Source organism: Lepidochelys kempii, chromosome 2, assembly GCF_965140265.1.
Source record: "Lepidochelys kempii isolate rLepKem1 chromosome 2, rLepKem1.hap2, whole genome shotgun sequence".
NCBI classification, from domain to species: Eukaryota; Metazoa; Chordata; order Testudines; family Cheloniidae; genus Lepidochelys; species Lepidochelys kempii.
Genome location: NC_133257.1, coordinates 268,495,054 through 268,514,592, shown reverse-complemented (window position 1 = coordinate 268,514,592; position 19,539 = coordinate 268,495,054). Strand labels below are relative to the sequence as shown.

At 48.1% G+C, this 19,539-nt stretch overlaps 1 protein-coding gene and 1 long non-coding RNA gene across 6 annotated transcripts in view; one reads left to right on the top strand and one right to left on the bottom strand.

Annotated features, from left to right (window-relative positions):
- Positions 1-2,730: 2,730 nt before the first annotated feature.
- LOC140905809 (uncharacterized) overlaps positions 2,731-19,539 on the bottom strand; it is a 35,354-nt gene continuing 18,545 nt past the window's right edge. For 3 of the 5 annotated variants that reach the window (XR_012156944.1, XR_012156943.1, XR_012156947.1), the window contains exon 5: positions 2,731-7,769. This is a non-coding gene — a long non-coding RNA (uncharacterized lncRNA). The remainder of the gene's footprint in view (positions 7,770-19,539) is intronic. The other 2 variants (XR_012156946.1, XR_012156945.1) reach the window with 2 other exon arrangements.
- LOC140907950 (uncharacterized) lies at positions 11,216-19,044 on the top strand. The gene is made up of 2 exons (XM_073335038.1): positions 11,216-11,312; positions 15,248-19,044. The coding sequence occupies exons 1-2, from the start codon at positions 11,216-11,218 to the stop codon at positions 19,042-19,044; spliced, it is 3,894 nt and encodes a 1,297-aa protein (XP_073191139.1).

Sequence of the window (19,539 nt, the reverse complement as noted above, 5' to 3'; positions counted from 1 at the left end):
TGCTACTCTGAAATGTATTCCTATAAATATGTATCGCCATAAAACTTCCCATTCCTTCTGCATCAACGGCAAAGGGCCACCCCCCCCCATTGAAATCCGCCCTTCCCCCATCCCAGCGAATACCGAGCAAACCCCGCCCTGCGCAGCCACAGACGGAGCGTGGGGAGCAGCCTGCAATGGGCTGGGGGGCGGGGGGAGAAGGGGCTCCTAGCCGGGACAGCGGAGATGAGGGGGGGACAGGTCAGTGCCAAGCAGCCCCCCCACACCCTGCCGCCAGCAGCCGAGAGAGGGGACAGCTCAGTGCATTGGGGTGGGGGGCCCCCGATACTCCCCACTGCCAAACAGCCCCCGCCTTCTCCCCCAGCCAGATGCTGAGGGGGATGGAAAGACACAGTGGGGGGGAGAGGGGCTCCCCCCCCTCAAATTTCATACCTCCCCACTGGCCTACTCTCTGCTCAGCCAATAGGAATGCAGAGCTGTATCTGGCAGAGCCAATAGCAGGGCTGGGAGCCTCTGCAGCATCTTTGCATCCCTGAAACAAGCCCACTCCGGGGCAGGATCCCAAGCTCTGGGCTTAGGTCAGAAGTCGCCTGGTGCAGATTTCATCCTGCTCTGACCCCACCTTCACATTGCGACATGTTCAACGGCAGGAACAAGCCCCTGGCTGGGACACCAGGGGACGCAGGCCTGCTCAGGCCTATCCAGGGGATAATTATCCCCACAGCCAGCCCAGCTTTGGAAGGATCCGGCTGCAAGAGCAGCGCTGCTGAATGACCCCCTGGAATCTTTCCTGCTGCGAGAAACAAGCCTGAGCGGCCCTGTCACTAAAAGCTGTGTAGTGTAGAGTAGACAAAACCTTAGTGCAGGGGTGGGCAAACTTTTTAGCCCAAGGGCCACATCTGGGTGGGGAAATTGCATGCAGGGCCATGAATGTAGGGTTGGGGCAGGGTGTTGGGGTGTGGCAGGGAGTGTGGGGTGTATGAGGGGGCTCAGGGCAGGGGGTTGGGGTGCAGGAGGGGTGCAGCAGGGGGTTGGGGTGCAGGGTGCAGGAGGGGTTCGGGGTGCAGGCTCCGGCCCGGCGCCACTTACCTGGAGTGGCTCCGGGGTGGCAATGGTGCGCAGCAGGGCTAACGCAGGCTCCCTGCCTGCCCTGGCCCCATGCCACGACGCTCCCAGAAGTGGCCAGCACCACGTCCCTGCGGCCGCGGGGGCAGAGGGCTCCACGCGCTGCCCTCGCCTGCAGGTACCTCCCCCGAACTCCCATTGTCCGCGGTTCCCCATTCCCAGCCAATGGGAGCTGCAGGGTGGGTGGAAGGTACCCGCAGGCGAGGGCAGCATGCTGAGCCCTCTCCCCCCGCCCCGCCACCGCCCTAGGGGCTGCAGGGACGTGGTGGCGGCTGCTTCTGGGAGCAGCTCGGGGCCCACAGCACCACAGGGGTGGCAATCCCACGGGTCAGATCCAAAGCCCTGATGGGCCGGATCCAGCCCGCAGGCTGTAGTTTGCCCACCCCTGTCTTCGTGTCTGTTGTATCAATGTTCTACCATATCCGAAATGATGCAGACAAGTGTGTCCTAATTCAGGCATCCAGCAAACACAAACAAAGCAAAACAACACACAAAGTTTTCGGAGGGGTAGCCGTGTTACTCTGTACCAGCAAAAACAACGCGGTGTCCTTGGGGCATCTTAGAGACTAACAAATTTATTTGGGCATAAGCTTTCGTGGGCTAAAACCCACTTCAGCAGATGCATGGAGTGGAAAATACAGAAGGAAGATATATATACACAGTGCATGAAAAGGTGGGAGTTGTCTTACCAAGTGGGGGGTCGAGACAATTCAATTAAAGTGGGCTATTATCAACAGGACAAAAAATCACTTTTGTAGTGGTAATCAGGGTGGCCCATTTCAAACTGTTGACAAGAAGGTGTGAGTAACACTAGGGGAAAATTAGCATGGGGAAATTAGTTTTTAATTCTTGTAGTGACCCATCCTCTCCAGTCTTTATTCCGGCCTAATTTGATGGTGTCCAGTTTGCAAATTAATTCCAGTTCTGCAGTTTCTCGTTGGAGTCTGTTTTTGAAGGTTTTTGTTGTTGAAGAATGGCCACTTCCAAGTCTGTTATTGAATGGCCAGGGAGGTTGAAGTGTTCTCCGACTGGTTTTTGAATGTTACAATTCTTGTTGTCTGATTTGTGTCCATTTATTCTTTTGCGGAGAGACTGTCTGGTCTGGCCAATGTACATGGCAGAGGGACCATGCCACAGTGTTCACCAGAGTTCAAAGCAGTTTCACTTTCTTCATCTTTTGTCATCACTTTGTACCAGACAAGCCAGAAGAGAGAACTCTGTTTACAGCACTCCCCTCACTGAGACCAAGTGCACAAAACCAAAGATGACTCCATTACAACATAAATGTGGAATGCTGTTAATTGTGTAACTAGAAACGCTCCTCTAAGGCAGAGAGGTGTCAAATAACTCCTGGAGACCCAAGCTTTCTATTTAAATAAAAAGCAAATCTCTAGCCCTTTGCCATGCAGAGAAACCTCAGAATGTTCTTCTGTTTATGTTCCATCAAAACTGAAGCAAATCAGAGAAGCCCTTGAAGTTAAGAGGTCACCATAGTTAGAATAGAAATTTGTTCAAATACTTTTTTTGGGGGGAGGGCAGATCCTAGCTGGAGAACAGAGAGAGGAAGATATTTAAAAGTTCATTTTCCCATCCCACCGCCTGATCTTCCTCACCTCCACTCTCATCCCCTCCATTCTGAAAGCAGACTGCGCCATCTGGTATAGTTGAGCTGATTTTAACCTTAAAAACAATGAGGAGATGCATCTGAAGAAGTGGGCTTTTTTACTCATGAAAGCTTATGCCCAAATAAATCTGTTAGTCTTTAAGGTACCACCGGACTCCTGGTTGTTTTTGTGGATACAGACTAACATGGCTACCCCCGATACTTGATTTTAATCTTGACTCTTCTAAGCTCTAAAATCTGCACAGCTACACAGATTGCCTTGAAATATGGCGTGCCTCATGGGATTGTGGGGTAGGGGCAGTGGTCCAAATTTGGGGTCATTTGACCTTGAGGTTCAAGAGATACAGCTCCCTGAAAAAACTTCTAGACAGCTGTTAAGAAAGCCATATTTGAAATGGGAAAAATACATTACACATAACGTAATATGTGTGCAATAAACATGGCTAATAAGTAAAGTTCAGTTCAATCTATCAGGATATGATGTACTCCAGAGAGACTGAGAGGCTACCAGAGGATGTGCGGGGGGTGAGGGGGGGCAGTCTGTATATTTATAAAAGAGGAACTTAGCTATGTTTAAATGGATGTGCAGAAACCAAGTTTTGAATATAATGCTATTGAAATTCCCGTGCAGAACAAAAATACTTATAAATAGATGTATAATGTTTATAATCCATATAAAAATTTGTTATTTTAGAACTAGAAAAATTAGTTAATTCATAATTTGTGGAGACTTTAACAGTCATAATGAGCTATAGGGAAGTAAGAAAGCTTGCATCTGATGAAGTGGGTTTTAGCCCACAAAAGCTTATGCCCAAATAAATTTGTTAGTCTTTAAGGTGCCACAAGGACTCCTTGTTGTTTTTGCTGATACAGACTAACACAGTTACCACTCTGAAACCTGACCTAAAAGGTAAATGCTTAGAACAATTTATTGATGTGCATATTGGTGGTATTGAATACAGGAGCACCTACTAGGGGACCTTTTCTGTTCTGGATTTAGGAATTGCAACAAATAACACAGTTAGTAAATGCAGCTGGGAAATTCACAAGGAAGAGGGAATGGGAAATGATCCCTTCCCTATGTTTATTGAGTAGGAAGGCTGGTGAAATGTGATGAATATTTATGCAGTAACTGTACAAGTGACAGCCTAGGAGAATTCTATAACATGATATACCCTGCTACTCGCTGCACCACTGCGACCTTGCCCAGGGTACAATCTGGGGAGATGGACAGCTGTGTCCCCTCAATTCTCCAGTCTGGGGTGGCTTTTACGCTGCTTTGCTGTGAGAGCCACCACTCCTGGTCTGCTCTCACACAGCCCCCAGCATGTAAATCCCTTCCAGCTATAGCGTCTGAGTGCTATGGCCAGCCACTCAGGAATTACATGGCACCCGCAAACTCCCGGTCCCAGACGTTCCCCTGGAAATGTGCCTCTTGTACTGCCCAGCACCCTCCTGGACAACACAAGCTCGTATGAAGTCCGTCATTTCATTAACAGAAAATAATATGCAGAAATCCTGTTATCCCAAATGGAGTTTCTCAAACACTTCAGTCCAAACACACCGGTTTAGATCAAACAAATTTATTAACTACAAAAAAGGAAAAAAATTAAGTGATTACAAGTAATGAGGCATAAAAGTCAGAATTGGTTACAAGGAAAATAAAAGGTAGAAAACAGCATCTAACTTAACGAGCTAAGTGAATTAAAAACAAAGGTCAGCCAGGGCCCCTCCCGCCATCCAGTGTTACTCTCCTTGTCATTCGGGTGTTGTTGATCCCATGAGCAGAGAGAAAGGGAAGAGTCTTTTGGGGGCATCTGTTCCCCTTTCTTATAGTTTTCCCTCCTCTTTGAGAATTGTCTCCAGCTGGGGTCCAGGTGACAGTCTGTTGGGACAGGAACCTCCAGCTGTTACTTTGCCAAGATGTAAATTTCTCACTCACACCCTTTTCCTGCTGAAGAATGGCCACTTAATCAGGTTATGGTCCATTTGATTGTTTTGACACCTGGCTGAGGGGTTGGCTAGCCTTTTGTCTCTGGGGAACTGGTTTGAAGCTGTTTCCCCAGACTTGAAATATATCTTTGTCACCGAGTGCATAGGTTTGGTGATCCAGAACCGCTCTGAATGATGTTCAGACAGGTCTCTCTTGCAGTGTGACAACCCCTCAGGGCTTATGCTCACTAGGGCAAGAAGCCCCCTTGGCTTCAGCGCCTCCCGGGTCTGACCTCAGAACTTTCAGCACCTTGTTTCATACCGTGAGCTCCCCACAGTGAGTCCACCTGGATAGGAAACCTGGGGAAGGCTTACATGCACCCCAAAGGCTCACACAGCCCAGCTCCACATCCAGTAGTGACTCTCAGCCAGCGTGGGACACAGACGGGTTATTAGTCGTCGGGACCCAGCGTAGAACAGAGCCTGTTAGCACAGAAATTAGGAACATTCAGCAAAGTCCATCTTTTGGGGGGGGATCCAGCACTCTCCACCCTAAGACCCAGGAGACTGACTGTCTTTCAGCAGCCCACCCTCAGTCATATCCTGTTGCCCCTTCTCCATCCTTTGTCTCTTTCCCGGGCAAACTGGTCAGCTGACCTCCACCTCTCTTTTTTCTCCAACTCCTCCAGCTGGCTCTTGCAGAGGATGGGCCCCAGCCATTAGCTGCCTGGAAACAGAGTGTCTGGCCATTGTCTGAGCCCAGGCAGCCAGCCGGCAGTCACACCTGCTCTCTAGGGATCTTTGCAAGGATCACACACCCTTGTCCCACCACCTAGATACTTGTGCAACACATCAGTGAAACTGCGGCACACGCAGAGCATTCATACAAAAGATTAAGATAATTCCCACTTTGTCACAGTCTCGTACAGTAGAATTTTATAACTTTACATACAATGATGCCACAGATATTTTACCAGGACAATAATGTTCAGCAGATTATACGTTTGTAAATGTTACTTAACAAGGCACGCTTAGTACAATATTTATCATAGTCTTGTGAAAGGGGTCAACATAGGAATACAGACTGTCACAGTAATGGGTATTTTCTTTGGTTTGTTTCCGAATGGCTGATTCAGAGAGTGAAGTTAGTCCTTTACTGTAACTGTAGTTGGGATGCGTAAATAAAATAAAATAGAGACATATCCTAGGAAAAGAGTGTGGGGTTACAGTGTTACTGCTGCTGAATCCTGGGGAAGTGTTTGAATTATAAAATCAACTGAGCGTATAGTGCTTAATAGCAGGCCCCAAACAGCAACCCTCAGAGCAAACCAGACAAAAAGGCTCATTAAAGGGAACCCTACTCAGAGAAATAAACGGAAGAGACAGGGCTGTTCTAGCTGCTTCCGGCTTCCCATAAAGGCTGCAGCTTCAGCTGTGTGAGTAACCAGCTGCTTATCCCTTGGGAACAGCAAAAGCGCTGCATAGCGACGGCTGCCAGTGCAGCGTGTGCACTCCAGCTTCTATTCGAAGCCGCGAAAGACACTGACTAACATGAGAGCAGAAGCCTCGGGTGAGAGCCTCAGACGTAAGCGCTGCTCAGGTGCCCCCCGGCAGGACAGAGCTGAAACTGCCATTGGACATCACTGACCGGGCACTTCGGTGCTGGGAGTGACTGAACCAAGCGAGCTGTAGCTCACAAAAGCTTATGCTCTAATAAATTGGTTAGTCTCTAAATTGCCACAAGTCCTCCTGTTCTTTTTGCGAATACAGACTAACACAGCTGTTACTCTGAAACCTGAACCACGTAAGATCAGCAAAGGAAAGCAGCAAAACCCTTTGGGGGCTCCACGGGGATCCCAGTACGAGTGTCTGCAGGAATGTCTATGAGAGGCCTGGATGATAATCAGACAGCCCTGCTTTTAAAGTGTGGTCCCCACCCCGTCCCCCCAAGAGATGTGTCACGCCTTAAGGAGCAAAGAGGACATAGAAGAAGGGAAAAGTGAGGTGGGGGAAAGGTGCTCCTTTTCCGGTGCAGTGGCAGGGGTGGTGGTGGGGGTGCGGGGGCTATAGCCACCCTCAAATTTGCCTTAGCCCTCCCGTAGCCACCCCTCCCTGCGCAAAGGTCAATGTTACAGGAAAGTGAAGGGGGCACGGTATCGGCATTGCCACCCTTACCTCTGCACTGCTGCTGGCAACGGCGCTGCCTTCAGAGCCGAGCCGCCGGGGAGCAGCCGTCGCGGCCAGACCCCAGCTCAGAAGGCAGCGCTGCCGCCAGCAGGGCCGGATTAGCTCTTCTGGGGGCCCGGGGCCATTAGAGTGTGTGGGGGCCCCGGCCAATGGGAGCTGTGGGGGTGGAGCCTGCAGGTGAGGGCAGCGCGGGGACGGACTAGCTTCCCGGCACTCACGGCAACGCGGCTCCAGCCCAGGTGGGGAGGAACAGCAGCCTGCGGGGCCATCTCTCCCCCACCCGCGCCAGGCAGGTCTGAAACCCAGGGTCTTTAGTGGCTGCAGCCCAGGGCCTGGGGTAAGGGGGCCTCACAAAAAGATCCGCACTTTGGGCCACCCGGAGGTCTTTCCGCCGTGGGCCCCTTAGCCCGGGTCCTGGGCTGCAGCCCCTGCGTTAATCCCGCCCTGGCCGCCAGCAGCGGTGCAGAAGTAAGGGTGGCGTACACATCGGACAACTTTGCTCACATTTAGTCGACGGTGCTGAATGCGTCCAGCCTTCGCGATCAGTGGTTTAATGGAATCTATGGGAGTTTTTTCAGCCTTTTGAAGGGAAATGCTTTGGTTTACCAGTGGCGGTGCTTGCATCATCCGGTGGAGCAACTTGACCACAAAGTGACGCAGCGATCCTCTGTGACGATGCTCGCCTAAACCAGATGAGGCTGCCTGCGAGGTCTGGCCATAAAAAGCTTCCCCTTCTGAACCACCAACTAAAAATGATCTTCATAAGTTGGGGAGGTGGGGAGCATTCGCAATCGCCTGCCCCATAATAAGTTACTGAAAACAAAGCACCTCTGATTAAAGCCCTAATCTCCAGCATAAATCCTCTCAGGCAGTCACCCAGGCCAGGGAACCTGACAACCTACTGAGAAAAGACATAAGGGCAGAGTGACATTTGCATCATGTGATCAGGGTTATCCACCCATCCTGGCTACTTTGACTCCTGGCTACTGTAATAGCAGAGATGACCGTGTTTGGCAGAACTCAGTAAAGCAGTGTAGTCATTGTTACCTGGGGGGGCAAACAGTTGTGCATATCTCTCTATCAGGAATACACAGGAAGGTTTTCAGGTAAACAAGGCCATTTGCAGCCAATTGTCCTGGTCAATGGGAGCCATCAAGTTCCTAATGCCCTATTGACAGTCCTCACCTGGTATGACTCCATCAGTAATAAGAAAAGGAGGACTTGTGGCACCTTAGAGACTAACCAATTTATTTGAGCATGAGCTTTCGTGAGCTACAGCTCACTTCATCGGATGCATAAAGTGGAAAATACAGTGGGGAGATTTTATATACACACAGACCATGCAAAAATGGTTGTTTATCATACACATTGCAAGGAGAGGTTTCAGAGTAGCAGCCGTGTTAGTCTGTATTCGCAAAAAGAAAAGGAGGCCTAGTGGCACCTTAGAGACTAACCAATTTATTTGTTAGTCTCTAAGGTGCCACAAGTCCTCCTTTTCTTATTGCAAGGAGAGTGATCACTTAAGATGAGCTATTACCAGCAGGAGAGTGGGGTGGGGGGAGAGAAAATCTTTTGAAGTGATAATCAAGGTGGGCCATTTCCAGCACATTTCCAGGAGTTAACAAGAACGTCTGAGGAACAGTGGGAGGGAAGGGGAGGAATAAACAAGGGGAAATAGTTTTACTTTGTGTAATGACTCAACCACTCCCAGTCTCTATTCAAGCCTAAGTTAATTGTATCCAATTTGCAAATTAATTCCAATTCAGCAGTCTCTCGTTGGAGTCTGTTTTCAAAGTTTTTTTGTTGAAGAATTGCCACTTTTAGATCAGAAATCGAGTGACCAGAGAGATTGAAGTGTTCTCCGACTGGTTTATGAATGAGAACACTTCAATCTCTCTGGTCACTCGATTTCTGATCTAAAAGTGACCCCATTTTTTCATGGTCTGTGTGTATATAAATCTCCTTACTGTATTTTCCACTTTATGCATCTGATGAAGTGAGCTGTAGCTCACGAAAGCTTATGCTCAAATAAATTGGTTAGTCTCTAAGGTGCCACAAGTCCTCCTTTTCTTTTTGCGAATACAGACTAACACGGCTGCTACTCTGAAATCTGTCAAATACATCAGTAATACAAGTTCATATCTTATATTTCTAACTTCAGATATAAAAATGAGACATGCATACAAATAGGATGAACACATGCAGTAGATTCTAAGCTTTCTAATGATACCATACACGGGGTATTTAGCGTAAAGAATATTCCAGTTATGTCATATTCATAAGCATATTTTCATAAAGCATATGGAGTGCAAAGTCACAACTACAACTGGTCAAAACTTTTCTGACGGACTCGACAGATCAGCACCTGCCACAGGAACATGTGAGTTTAGTCGAGGGGTCTCCCTCCACCTACTGGGTTGCCGTGTGTGTCTAGGGAATACATTAAAACCACGAGGAGTCTGGTGCCATCTTAAAAATGAACAGATTTATTTGGGCATAATAAATCTGTTAGTCTTTAAGGTGCCACCAGACTCCCCGTTGTTTCTGTGGATACAGACTAACATGGCTACCCCTCTGATACTGGGGAATACATTGTGTTTTAGGGACACTGAAACAGCAGCCCAGGCAGCTGGAACATTTAGATATTTCCAAAACAAAATGTATCAGACTTCTAGTCCCAGTACAAATTTCCAGTTTTTGGCTTTTGGTCCTGAGTCAGGACAGAACATTTTTCAAAAAGTCAAATTTTTTCCTGGGCTGGAAATTCTGTTTCCTGGCCAACTAACAAAACCATCCCAGCTTCCCCCGTGCTACTCACCTACTGGATACGGTGACCATTCTCTGTAGTGAGGGCAGGACTACAGGATTCATTGTGTGAAATGCACAGGCACAGAATTCAATGTATTAAGATTATGACAAATCGTCATTAGTGATTGAAACGCTCAGGGTCCAATTCAGTGTTGCCCTGCACCCGGTGTAGTCACTTACACCAGTGCAAGGTGGGTGTGAAACACGACCATTCTGACCGGCAGCATTTCACACCCACCTTAATTATGCACATTGTAGGGAGAATGGTCACTTTGGATGAGCTATTACCAGCAGGATAGTGAGTTTGTGTGTGTGGTTTTTGGGAGGGGGGTGAGGGGGTGAGAGAACCTGGATTTGTGCAGGAAATGGCCCAACTTTATTATCATGCACATTGTGTAAAGAGTTGTCACTTTGGATGGGCTATCACCAGCAGGAGAGTGAATTTGTGTGGGGGGGTGGAGGGTGAGAAAACCTGGATTTGTGCTGGAAATGGCCCACCTGATGATCACTTTAGATAAGCTATTACCAGCAGGACAGTGGGGTGGGAGGAGGTATTTTTTCATATTCTCTGTGTATAAATAAAGTCTGCTGCAGTTTCCACGACATGCATCCGATGAAGTGAGCTGTAGCTCACGAAAGCTCATGCTCAAATAAATTGGTTAGTCTCTAAGGTGCCACAAGTACTCCTTTTCTTTTTGCGAATACAGACTAACATGGCTGTTTCTCTGACACCCACTCTCAGCTCACTTCGCTCTTGTGTCTCCACAGCGTGCAGAGCTGCAGTGAATCAGGTCCCTTGTCCTCACCCTCCAGGCCCTGCTTGTTCTCTTCCCTGCCTACATCTCTCCTCACACTGTCTCCTAGTCCCCTCTTCTTACCGCTTCCTTCGTTCCTAACGGCTTAGATCCTGACTCTCCCCTGCCTGGTGCCTGCGTCATTTTTGACACCTGTGGGTTTAAAATGCTACCAGACCAGAGCGGAAGCGTTTCATACTCACTTTGTAGGGGTATCAGTGATGACACCACTGGAAAATCAGGCCGTGGTCTCCTACCCCAGTCTGCCTTATCCTGTCCAACCATCTCCTTCTCTCCCCCTTCAACTTTCTCCTTTAAATCCACTTCTTCCAGCAATCCTGCGCTGGCTGAGTTCACCAACAATTTCCCTTCACTGTTGCCCAGTGCTCTGTGTTTACACTAGACAGTGAGATCACTGACGTCCCCCAGTCATGTCAGTAGCATCAAAATGACACACAGAAGAGCGAAACTAGCCCTTTTGCCAGGCTTCTGCACGGACTAGTTACTGTTGGGAATCAGTTTCTGGGCCCTCAGTACGATGCACCTGAGTGTGTGTCAGGAAATGACACAGAACCACGCTCACAAACTCACATTTCCAGTGTGATGAACCAAACTCTCCTGGTTGGAGAGGTGTGAAGTCCGCAGCCAAGGAGAAGCGTTTGACTCTGCACCCTGGAGGATTTCAGTGTAACGCAAGTTATTTCTTGCAGGTGAGACACAGAGGAAAGTGTTTGGACGTTAAATCATGGCCAGGTCAGCTGACACCATTGAGATGTCGGCTCTGGGCCGCCCTTTCCAGCTGGGGATGCTGTACGACTGCCGCAGTGACGCCCTCATCCCAGGTAATTCCCCCCAGCTGTAACCCCTGAACTCAGGAGTGAGAGGAGGAAAGGGTCACAGTCCGAACCCCTTCATACCTGAGAATGAGCCAAGTGCACTGTGAGTGGTCTGGTTATGGGTATTATAGAAATGGCCCTGCACATTCCCCAGGGTCCGGGTCTGAAGTAACTGGATGGGGCAGGAGGTACCTGCGTTGGGCTGGTGACCTGCCATTTGTTCTAGGCCATGTAGAACTAAAACATCTCGTGAGCCTGATTAAATTAAACTACCCGCTGCCCACTTGGGAGGGTTTATTTTCTCCTGATCTTTTATCGTGTGGCTGTGCCTTAATATCTCCACTCACCAACCAAGAGACTCTAAACGTCCCCTCCCTGGCAGTTAGTAACCTAAGAACATAAGAATGGCCGCACTGGGTCAGACCAAAGGTCCACCTAGCCCAGTGTCGTGTCTTCTGACAATGGCCAATGCCAGGTGCCCCAGAGGGAATGAACAGAACTGAGCAATTATCAAGCGATCCATCCCTTGTCATCCAGTCCCAGCTTCTGGCAGTCAGAGGTTTAGGGACACCCAGAGCATGGGGATGGATCCCTGACCATCTTGCCTAGTAGCCACTGATGGACCTGTCCTCCAGGAACTGATCTAATTCTATTTTGCACCCAGTTATAACCTGTCTTGGGACGGACTCTTAACTGGTCACCCCCCATCTATCTTGAGGCCACCCCAGTTCCAGCCACCCAACAGCTGCTCTGTGCACAAGGAGGCTAATTTTGGGAGATCACAAATATCTTGGTGGTGTTTGACTCGGATGCCAGGCAGCCACTTTCTCCCTGACTCTTCTCCAGTGCCCCCGTCCCCTGAGGAGCTCTCCCACCCGACGGTGCACCCTACGGGACCTCCAGCAGGGGCGCTGGCTCTGCCCTATGCATGGCCACGTGCCGGCCTCCTCCCCAGTTCCTCGCAGGCCGAGCCTTTAGCAGAGCTCCCTTTGGCACGAGAGGAGTCACTAGTGCGGCTGAACAAACATCCAGCATCCCCGCTCCCACGTGGAACTGCAGTCCCAGTCCCTGGGCGGCTCCCACTCCACGTGGACCCAAGAGTTGAACTTGAGACTTTGGACGGTTCCCTAACTACTGAGTTTCAGCCAGTGTAGAGAACCAGCAGGGCAAGAGAGCAAACTCTTCTCTTCGTGCGCACACAGCATGTCCCTGCTGAAATCCATAACCCGCCTGTTGCTGTACTTGCAAAGTATTTGCACTAATAGAGCAGCGATGTAAGGTCCATGCAAAAGGAGGTTTCCTCTTTACCAGGAATTAATTTCTGCTCATTGTGTCATTTCTGGCTACGGTCCCATGAAGTGCTGCGTACAGGAGCTTAGAGAACCCGACCTTCAGGACGCGCTTGTGGGGAAAGCACAGTCAATGTGGAGGACTGAAGAGAGCCTGAATGTTGCATGCTCTTGGCTCTCTCCCTCTTTATGTTTGATCACTGAACACAGGCTCCAGGGGCCAGATTTTTAAAAGGATGTACCAGGCTTCTGAAAATCCCAGATCACAGAAATCCCCTTGGGAACTGCCAACTGATGTGCAAGACCACTTCTGCTCCTGCTTCCCTGCCCAGTCAGCTTAGGACTTCAGTGCCCTGCCTGGTTTGAGCCAGACCCGCTAGCCTGCTGCAAACCCAGACCCAGGTCTGAACCACGTCCCCTAACAGCTGTAGGCTTAACTGAAAGCAGCTTACAGAAGTGTTCCTGTCCTTGATGCTCAGAAGCCCAACTCCCAATGGGATCCAAACCCTGTTTTACCCTCTATAAAGCTTATCCAGGGTAAAGATAAAGACCTTCAAAAATCCAGCCCTACATGTCTTTGCTGACAGCAAATAGCTGCAAATCCCGCTGGCAGACATGTCTCTCCTTCCCCTCTGTGGCTGGTTCGATTTGCAGAAGTCAGTGGGAGCTGTGCTTTGTACATATGAAGTTCTATAAAACCACTAAAAGCGCTGAAGAAAACTCAGGCCCTGGGCTTCTCAAGTCAGACACCCAAATGAGTGGATGTTTTGTCCTTACTCTCTGTGCCTCAGTTCCTCACCTGTAAAATAGGGATATTAACACCTCTCTGCCTCCCAGGGGTGCTGCGAAGAGAAGTGTGGGAATGTTTTTGAAGCACTTGGATATTATGGTGATGGGCACCCAGGAGGAAACAAACAGTTCTGTAGTCAGTGCAGAGTTTGAGGAGTGTCCAGTAACTAAAGCCTGGAGTCACACTTTGAAAACCTACCACAAAACAGATTTTTAATCTGAGTTATTTGCTTTCCTGACGTTTGACTGCTTGGCTTTGCAACCTTCACATTCTTAATGTAAAAGGTTTTTAAAAAGGGAGCTAGTCCAGCGGTTCTCAAACTGTGGGCTGGGACCCCAAAGTGGGGTCGCCAGGGCTGGCTTAGACTTGCTGGGGCCCAGGGAGGAAGCCCTGGGCACGGGGCTCAGGTTACAAGCCCCTGCCTGGACTTTGGCCCCCCTATCCGGTGCAGTGTGCCTCGGGCTTTGGCTTTGGCCCCTCCACCCAGGGCAGTGGGGCTCAGGCTTTGGTCCCCCCTTCCTCGGGGCATGTAGTAATTTTTATTGTCTTAAGGGGGTTGTGGTGCAATGAAGTTTGAGAACCCCTGAGCTAGTACAATCTGTTAGATACTTTGGGATCCATGAGGATGATGATATTGATCCAAGAATAAGTGCCCAGTCCAGAGCCTAAACCTCCTTTAAGGCCCCAGCTCAGGAAGGTCCTTACACATGCATGTGACCTTAAGCCTCACTGAAGTCAGTTACGACTTGTGCTGTGACTGAATGTGAACATGGTGACCCAGATGGGGATGCATCTTGCAGTCCCCAGCTCCAAAGGAGCCCTTTCTCCTTTAGGCACAGGGTCCTGTTATTTGTGTATCAGACTCTTCCGGACCGTGTATTTTTTGATACCTCATTTTATAAAATAACAAAGTTTGGTAGACAGAGCTACCAGAATGTAACTGTTGGTTCCTCGTGCAGGTTCTCTGCTGTCTGAGACACACCACAAAGGGGTGAGAGTTCTAGCATGTGTGTGTATTTCTCTGTGAGTTCATCAGGAAGAGAGAAAGGGATTGGTGATAAACAAAGCTAATGCCAAGTGCATCGCATGCCACACAGAACTAGCTGTCTGCAGAAATCTTACTGCATGTTACAGCAATAGGCAGACAAAAGAAGTGAGAGCGTGGGCATGTCTAGCTACAACGTAACCAAAACTAAGCTCAATTACAAACACAATTTAGTTTACCATAAACTTTTGAAATCTACAGTCAATCTGTGGAACTCTTTGCCAGAGGATGTTGTGAAGCCCAAGACTATAACAGGGTTCAAAAAAGAACTAGATAAATTCATGGAGGATAGATCCCTTAATGGCTGTTAGCCAGGATGGGCAGGGATGGTGTCCCTCGCCTCCGTTTTCCAGAAGCTGGGAATAAGCAACAGGGAAAGGATCACTTGATGATTCCTGTCTGCTCATTCCCTCTGGGGCACCTGGCACTGGCCACTGTCAGAAGACAGGACACTGGGCTCGATGGACTTTTGATCTGACCCAGTATGGCCGTTCTTATAAGTGCATGTACACGTAACAATCTCATTATCAGCTGCTGAAACTGCCCTAGGTGCAGCAGGCTAACATAAAAATGTCATTTGAATCATAACTTTGCATAGTCAGGGTGTGGGCGTTTATGTTAGACTTATCAATGAATGAATGCTAATCTATGTTTATTCTCACACAGACACAGTGAGTGAAGCATGTTACCAGATCAGACACTTTGTTCGGGGCCATTCCGCTCTTATTTTAATGTGAGAAAATGTCTGGCAGTTACAGAACAGAAAGGTTTCTTACTCTCTCTGCCACTGACCATGTGTCTGTCTGTACTATTCTAGGCATCACTTTATGGGACCTGGAGACACTTCAAAATGATGTAGACGCAAAACCACAATCCAAGACTGAATTTCAGATTGTTGCATCTGACACCACGGAAGACAAGGCCTCTGCCCTCAGTGTCACAGCATCGCTGAAGGCCAGTTTCCTGCTTGGCCTGGTGGAAGTGGGTGGATCTGCAGAATATTTAAGTGATACCAAGACATCAAAACATCAAGCCCGTGTTTCTCTCCAGTACTCAACTACAACACAGTTTAAGCAGCTGACTATGAGCCATTTAGGGTACCATAATATCTCCTACCCTGACGTGTTTGACCAAGCCACGGCCACCCACGTGGTCACGGCTGTGCTGTACGGGGCACAGGCTTTCTTTGTCTTTGATCAGGACATTTCTTCATCTGAAAACATACAAGAGATACAGGGAAAACTCCAGGTTATCATAAAAAAGATACCCCAGGTTTCCATTGAAGGGGAAGGAGCTCTCAAAATGGATGACACAGAAAAAAAACAAGCTGAAAAACTTAGTTGTAAGTTTTATGGTGACTTTGCTCTTGAGAACAATCCATCTACTTACCAAGATGCCATGAAAACATACTCCACCCTCCCCAAGCTGCTGGGTGCCCAGGGGGAGAAGGCCGTGCCAGTGAGAGTCTGGCTGTACCCGCTGACCAAGCTGGATTCCAAAGCTGCTCAGCTGGTGCGTGAGATCAGCACAGAACTGATCTTTGATGTTCAAACCGCCCTGGAGCAACTGACAGAATTAGAGATGCGATGTAATGATGGGGGGAAGAATCCAATTGCCTCAACCTTCCCCGAAATCAAGAGGAAAATCCAGCAATTCAAAGATCTGTGTAAGCAACACAGACAGACTTTCCAGAAACAGCTAGCAGGAATCTTACCCTCCATCCGTGGAGGAGGAAAAGAGGAAGGGGCCCTGGTGGACATTTTAACCTACAAAAACCAATCACCATTCAACACCCAGCAACTCAATGAATTTCTGGATAAAAAGGAACGAGAAATGACTTTCATCAATTCCTATCTTTCTGTCCTAGAGGATGTGGAAGTGGTGTCCTCCCGGAATAAACTGGATGAAATAGTACTTGACCCCATGAATGACTTTGTCGTCGCCTTTATGTTCACTTCATTACACGAAGAGGAGCCATATTTATCAGATTTAAAACTCTGCCTTCAGACCCAGTTTATGAAGAATACCCAAGATCCTGCATCAGCCAGTTCTGTCAGCGAGAAATCCAAACTGTGGTTTGAGGACAAAGAGAGAAACCAAAAAGCCCGAAAATCTGCAAAATCCATTTCAGACTTTGCCCGGGTCAATAAATCTCATGGGAAAACTCGATTCATTGTGGCCTCAGTCCCAGATGAGGACAATCCTGGAGCTTCAATTTACCTCTATGAAAATGGAGACCTGGTCAGCACTAACTATGAACTTCCATCGAAGCCTCTTTCTCTCCTGACAGATGGAGTCAGACATGACCATGTGCAGCTCACATTTAAACCAGCAGCCTTTGGGAGAAAGGAGATAACCGGCTATCGGGTGGAGCACAGAATGGTAGGGCAGGAGAACTGGATGGCTGTGGATACAAATGATAAAGAAGAGACGTTCACAGTAACGGGGCTCCGTCCAAACACCGAGTACCAGTTCCGATACGCTGCAGTGAGCAAACCAGGGCTCAGCGAGAGCAGTGACATGAGTGATCCTGTGAAGACTCTTCCCCCTACCAACCCCCCTGGAAAGCCAGTAACAGATACTTTAGAATCATCTGCCATCACCCTCACCTGGGAGTGTCCAAATATTACTGGAGATGGAGTTGTTATAAAGGAGTATAAGGTGGAATATAAAGAGCAGGCTGGCCGTACAAATCATAAGGAGAAAGTCAAATGGCTGGAACGAAGGACTGGAGAGAGAACAGAGTTCTGTACCATTGATGGATTGAGGCCTCAGACACCCTACAGATTTCGAGTGTCGGCTGTGTGTGCAGATGGGGCTGTGAGCGACCCAAGTGAGGAGATGCTGATTTCAACACCAAAGGGGAAGGTATCAAAGAAGCAGCCACATCATTCCCTTAAGGAAAGTCCTGTGACAAGAGACAAGCAACCTCCAACATCACCAACAAAATCACAGACAATAACACACAATTTTGTGAAACGAGGGTCTCTGATAACAGAAGGGCCCCTGTCAATTTATACCCTTCCATTAGAGACGACACCATTAGGTCCTAATGCATCTTACATAAAGAACAGGCTGGGAAAAGAAAACCTACAGATCACTAACAAAGTCATTATGGTTCTGGGAGCAACTGGGTCAGGAAAAACTACACTCATCAATGGAATGATCAACTATGTCCTGGGCGTGCAATGGGAAGAGGAATTCAGGTTCAAACTAATTCATGAAATTACAAACAGAAGCCAAGCCCAGAGCCAGACAACTGAAGTGACAGCCTACGAGATCAATTGCAAAGAGGACTTACGGGTCCCCTACTGCCTGACTATAATAGACACCCCGGGATTTGGCGACACCAGAGGGATAGATCAAGACAAAGAAATAACAAGGCAGATCCGAGAGTTTTTCTCCACCCCCGGGGCCATTGATCACATAGACGCCGTCTGCGTCGTAGTTCAGGCCTCACTAGCTTGTTTGACACGTGCCCAGAGGTACGTGTTTGACTCCGTGCTCTCTATTTTTGGGAAGGATATAAAAGACAATATACAAATCCTGATCACCTTCGCGGATGGACAGACGCCCCCTGTTCTGGAGGCCATTAAGGAGTCTGATGTGCCATGTTCCCAAAATGCTGAGGGCATGCCCATTTATTTCAAATTCAATAACTCTGCTCTGTTTGCGAGCAATACTGGAGCTGATGAGGGCAGGTGTAATGTCGATGCAATGTTCTGGCACATGGGAGCCATGAGCACGAAGACATTTTTTGAGTCTCTAGGTAATTTAGAAACAAAAAGTTTAACATTGACAAAGGAAGTTCTCAGAGAGCGGAAGGAGCTGGAGACGGCCGTGCAAGGGCTGCAGCCGCAAATCAAAGCTGGCCTGACAAAGCTAGAAGAGCTAAGACAGACTGAGCGATCTCTGGAACAGCATCAGGGGGATATGGAGGCCAAAAAAGACTTTGAGTATGAGGTAGGGAAAACAGTGCCAGTGAAACTAGAGGTTGTTAAAGATTATTTAACAAACTGTCAGACTTGTCATTACACGTGCCACTATCCCTGTGGTCTTGCTGATGACAAACAGAAGAATAGGTGTTCTGCGATGGACAGGTCTGGACACTGCACTGTTTGCCCAGGTAAATGTCAGTGGAATGTTCACTTCAATCAAAAGTACAGGTGGGATTATAAGGTAGTAAAAGAGAAACAGACCTATACACAACTGAAGGAAAAATACGAGAAGGCATCGGGTGAGGTGATGACGACTGAAAAGATATTTGAGCAGCTTTTTCTGGACTACACAGAAGTAGAAGATATAGTGCTAGAGCTTATTGAGAGATCATCTCTCAGCCTCCAACGCCTGCAAGAAATTGCCTTAAAACCAAACCCACTGTCCACTCCGGACTACATTGACCGGATGATCATGTCAGAAGAACAGGAAGCAAAGCCTGGGTACCAGGAACGCATAAAATCACTGAGTAAAGTGAGAGAAACAGCTGTGATAAAAACCAAGACCGCCAATAACGAGGAATTGCTGCCCATAGAGTTGGAAATATATAGGAAGCGTAGTCAAAAGCGATCTAGATTTCAACGAATGTTTGATGCAGTAAAACACTTGTTTAAATAATAACGATGATAATATTTAGAGCTTATTACATTTTTCAGGCCTAATTCTCCATTGCATTGCACCTTGTGTTGTCACTTACAGATCTGCATAGTGGGTTCAAATTGTATGTCAACTGCAGCCAGGTCAGAATGGGATCCACTCTGCTCACGTGTAAACACCACAAGGTGCAGGGTAAGGGGGAAATCAATCATTTCATCTTTAAATTGATACACAAACAGGAACTTTAAGAAACCTCAACCCAACCTTTAAATCTGAAATTCATATCTGAACCAGAAAGTGGATGCATTTTTTGGCCAAGGCCACAGAGCCAAGTTCATCCTTAGTGAATCTCCACTAAGTTAGGTTTCAGAGTAGCAGCCGTGTTAGTCTGTATTTGCAAAAAGAAAAGGACTTGTGGCACCTTAGAGACTAACTCATTGGTTAGTCTCTAAGGTGCCACAAGTCCTCCTTTTCTTTCCACTAAGTTAGAACAAGATCCATTTTCAGTTCTCCACT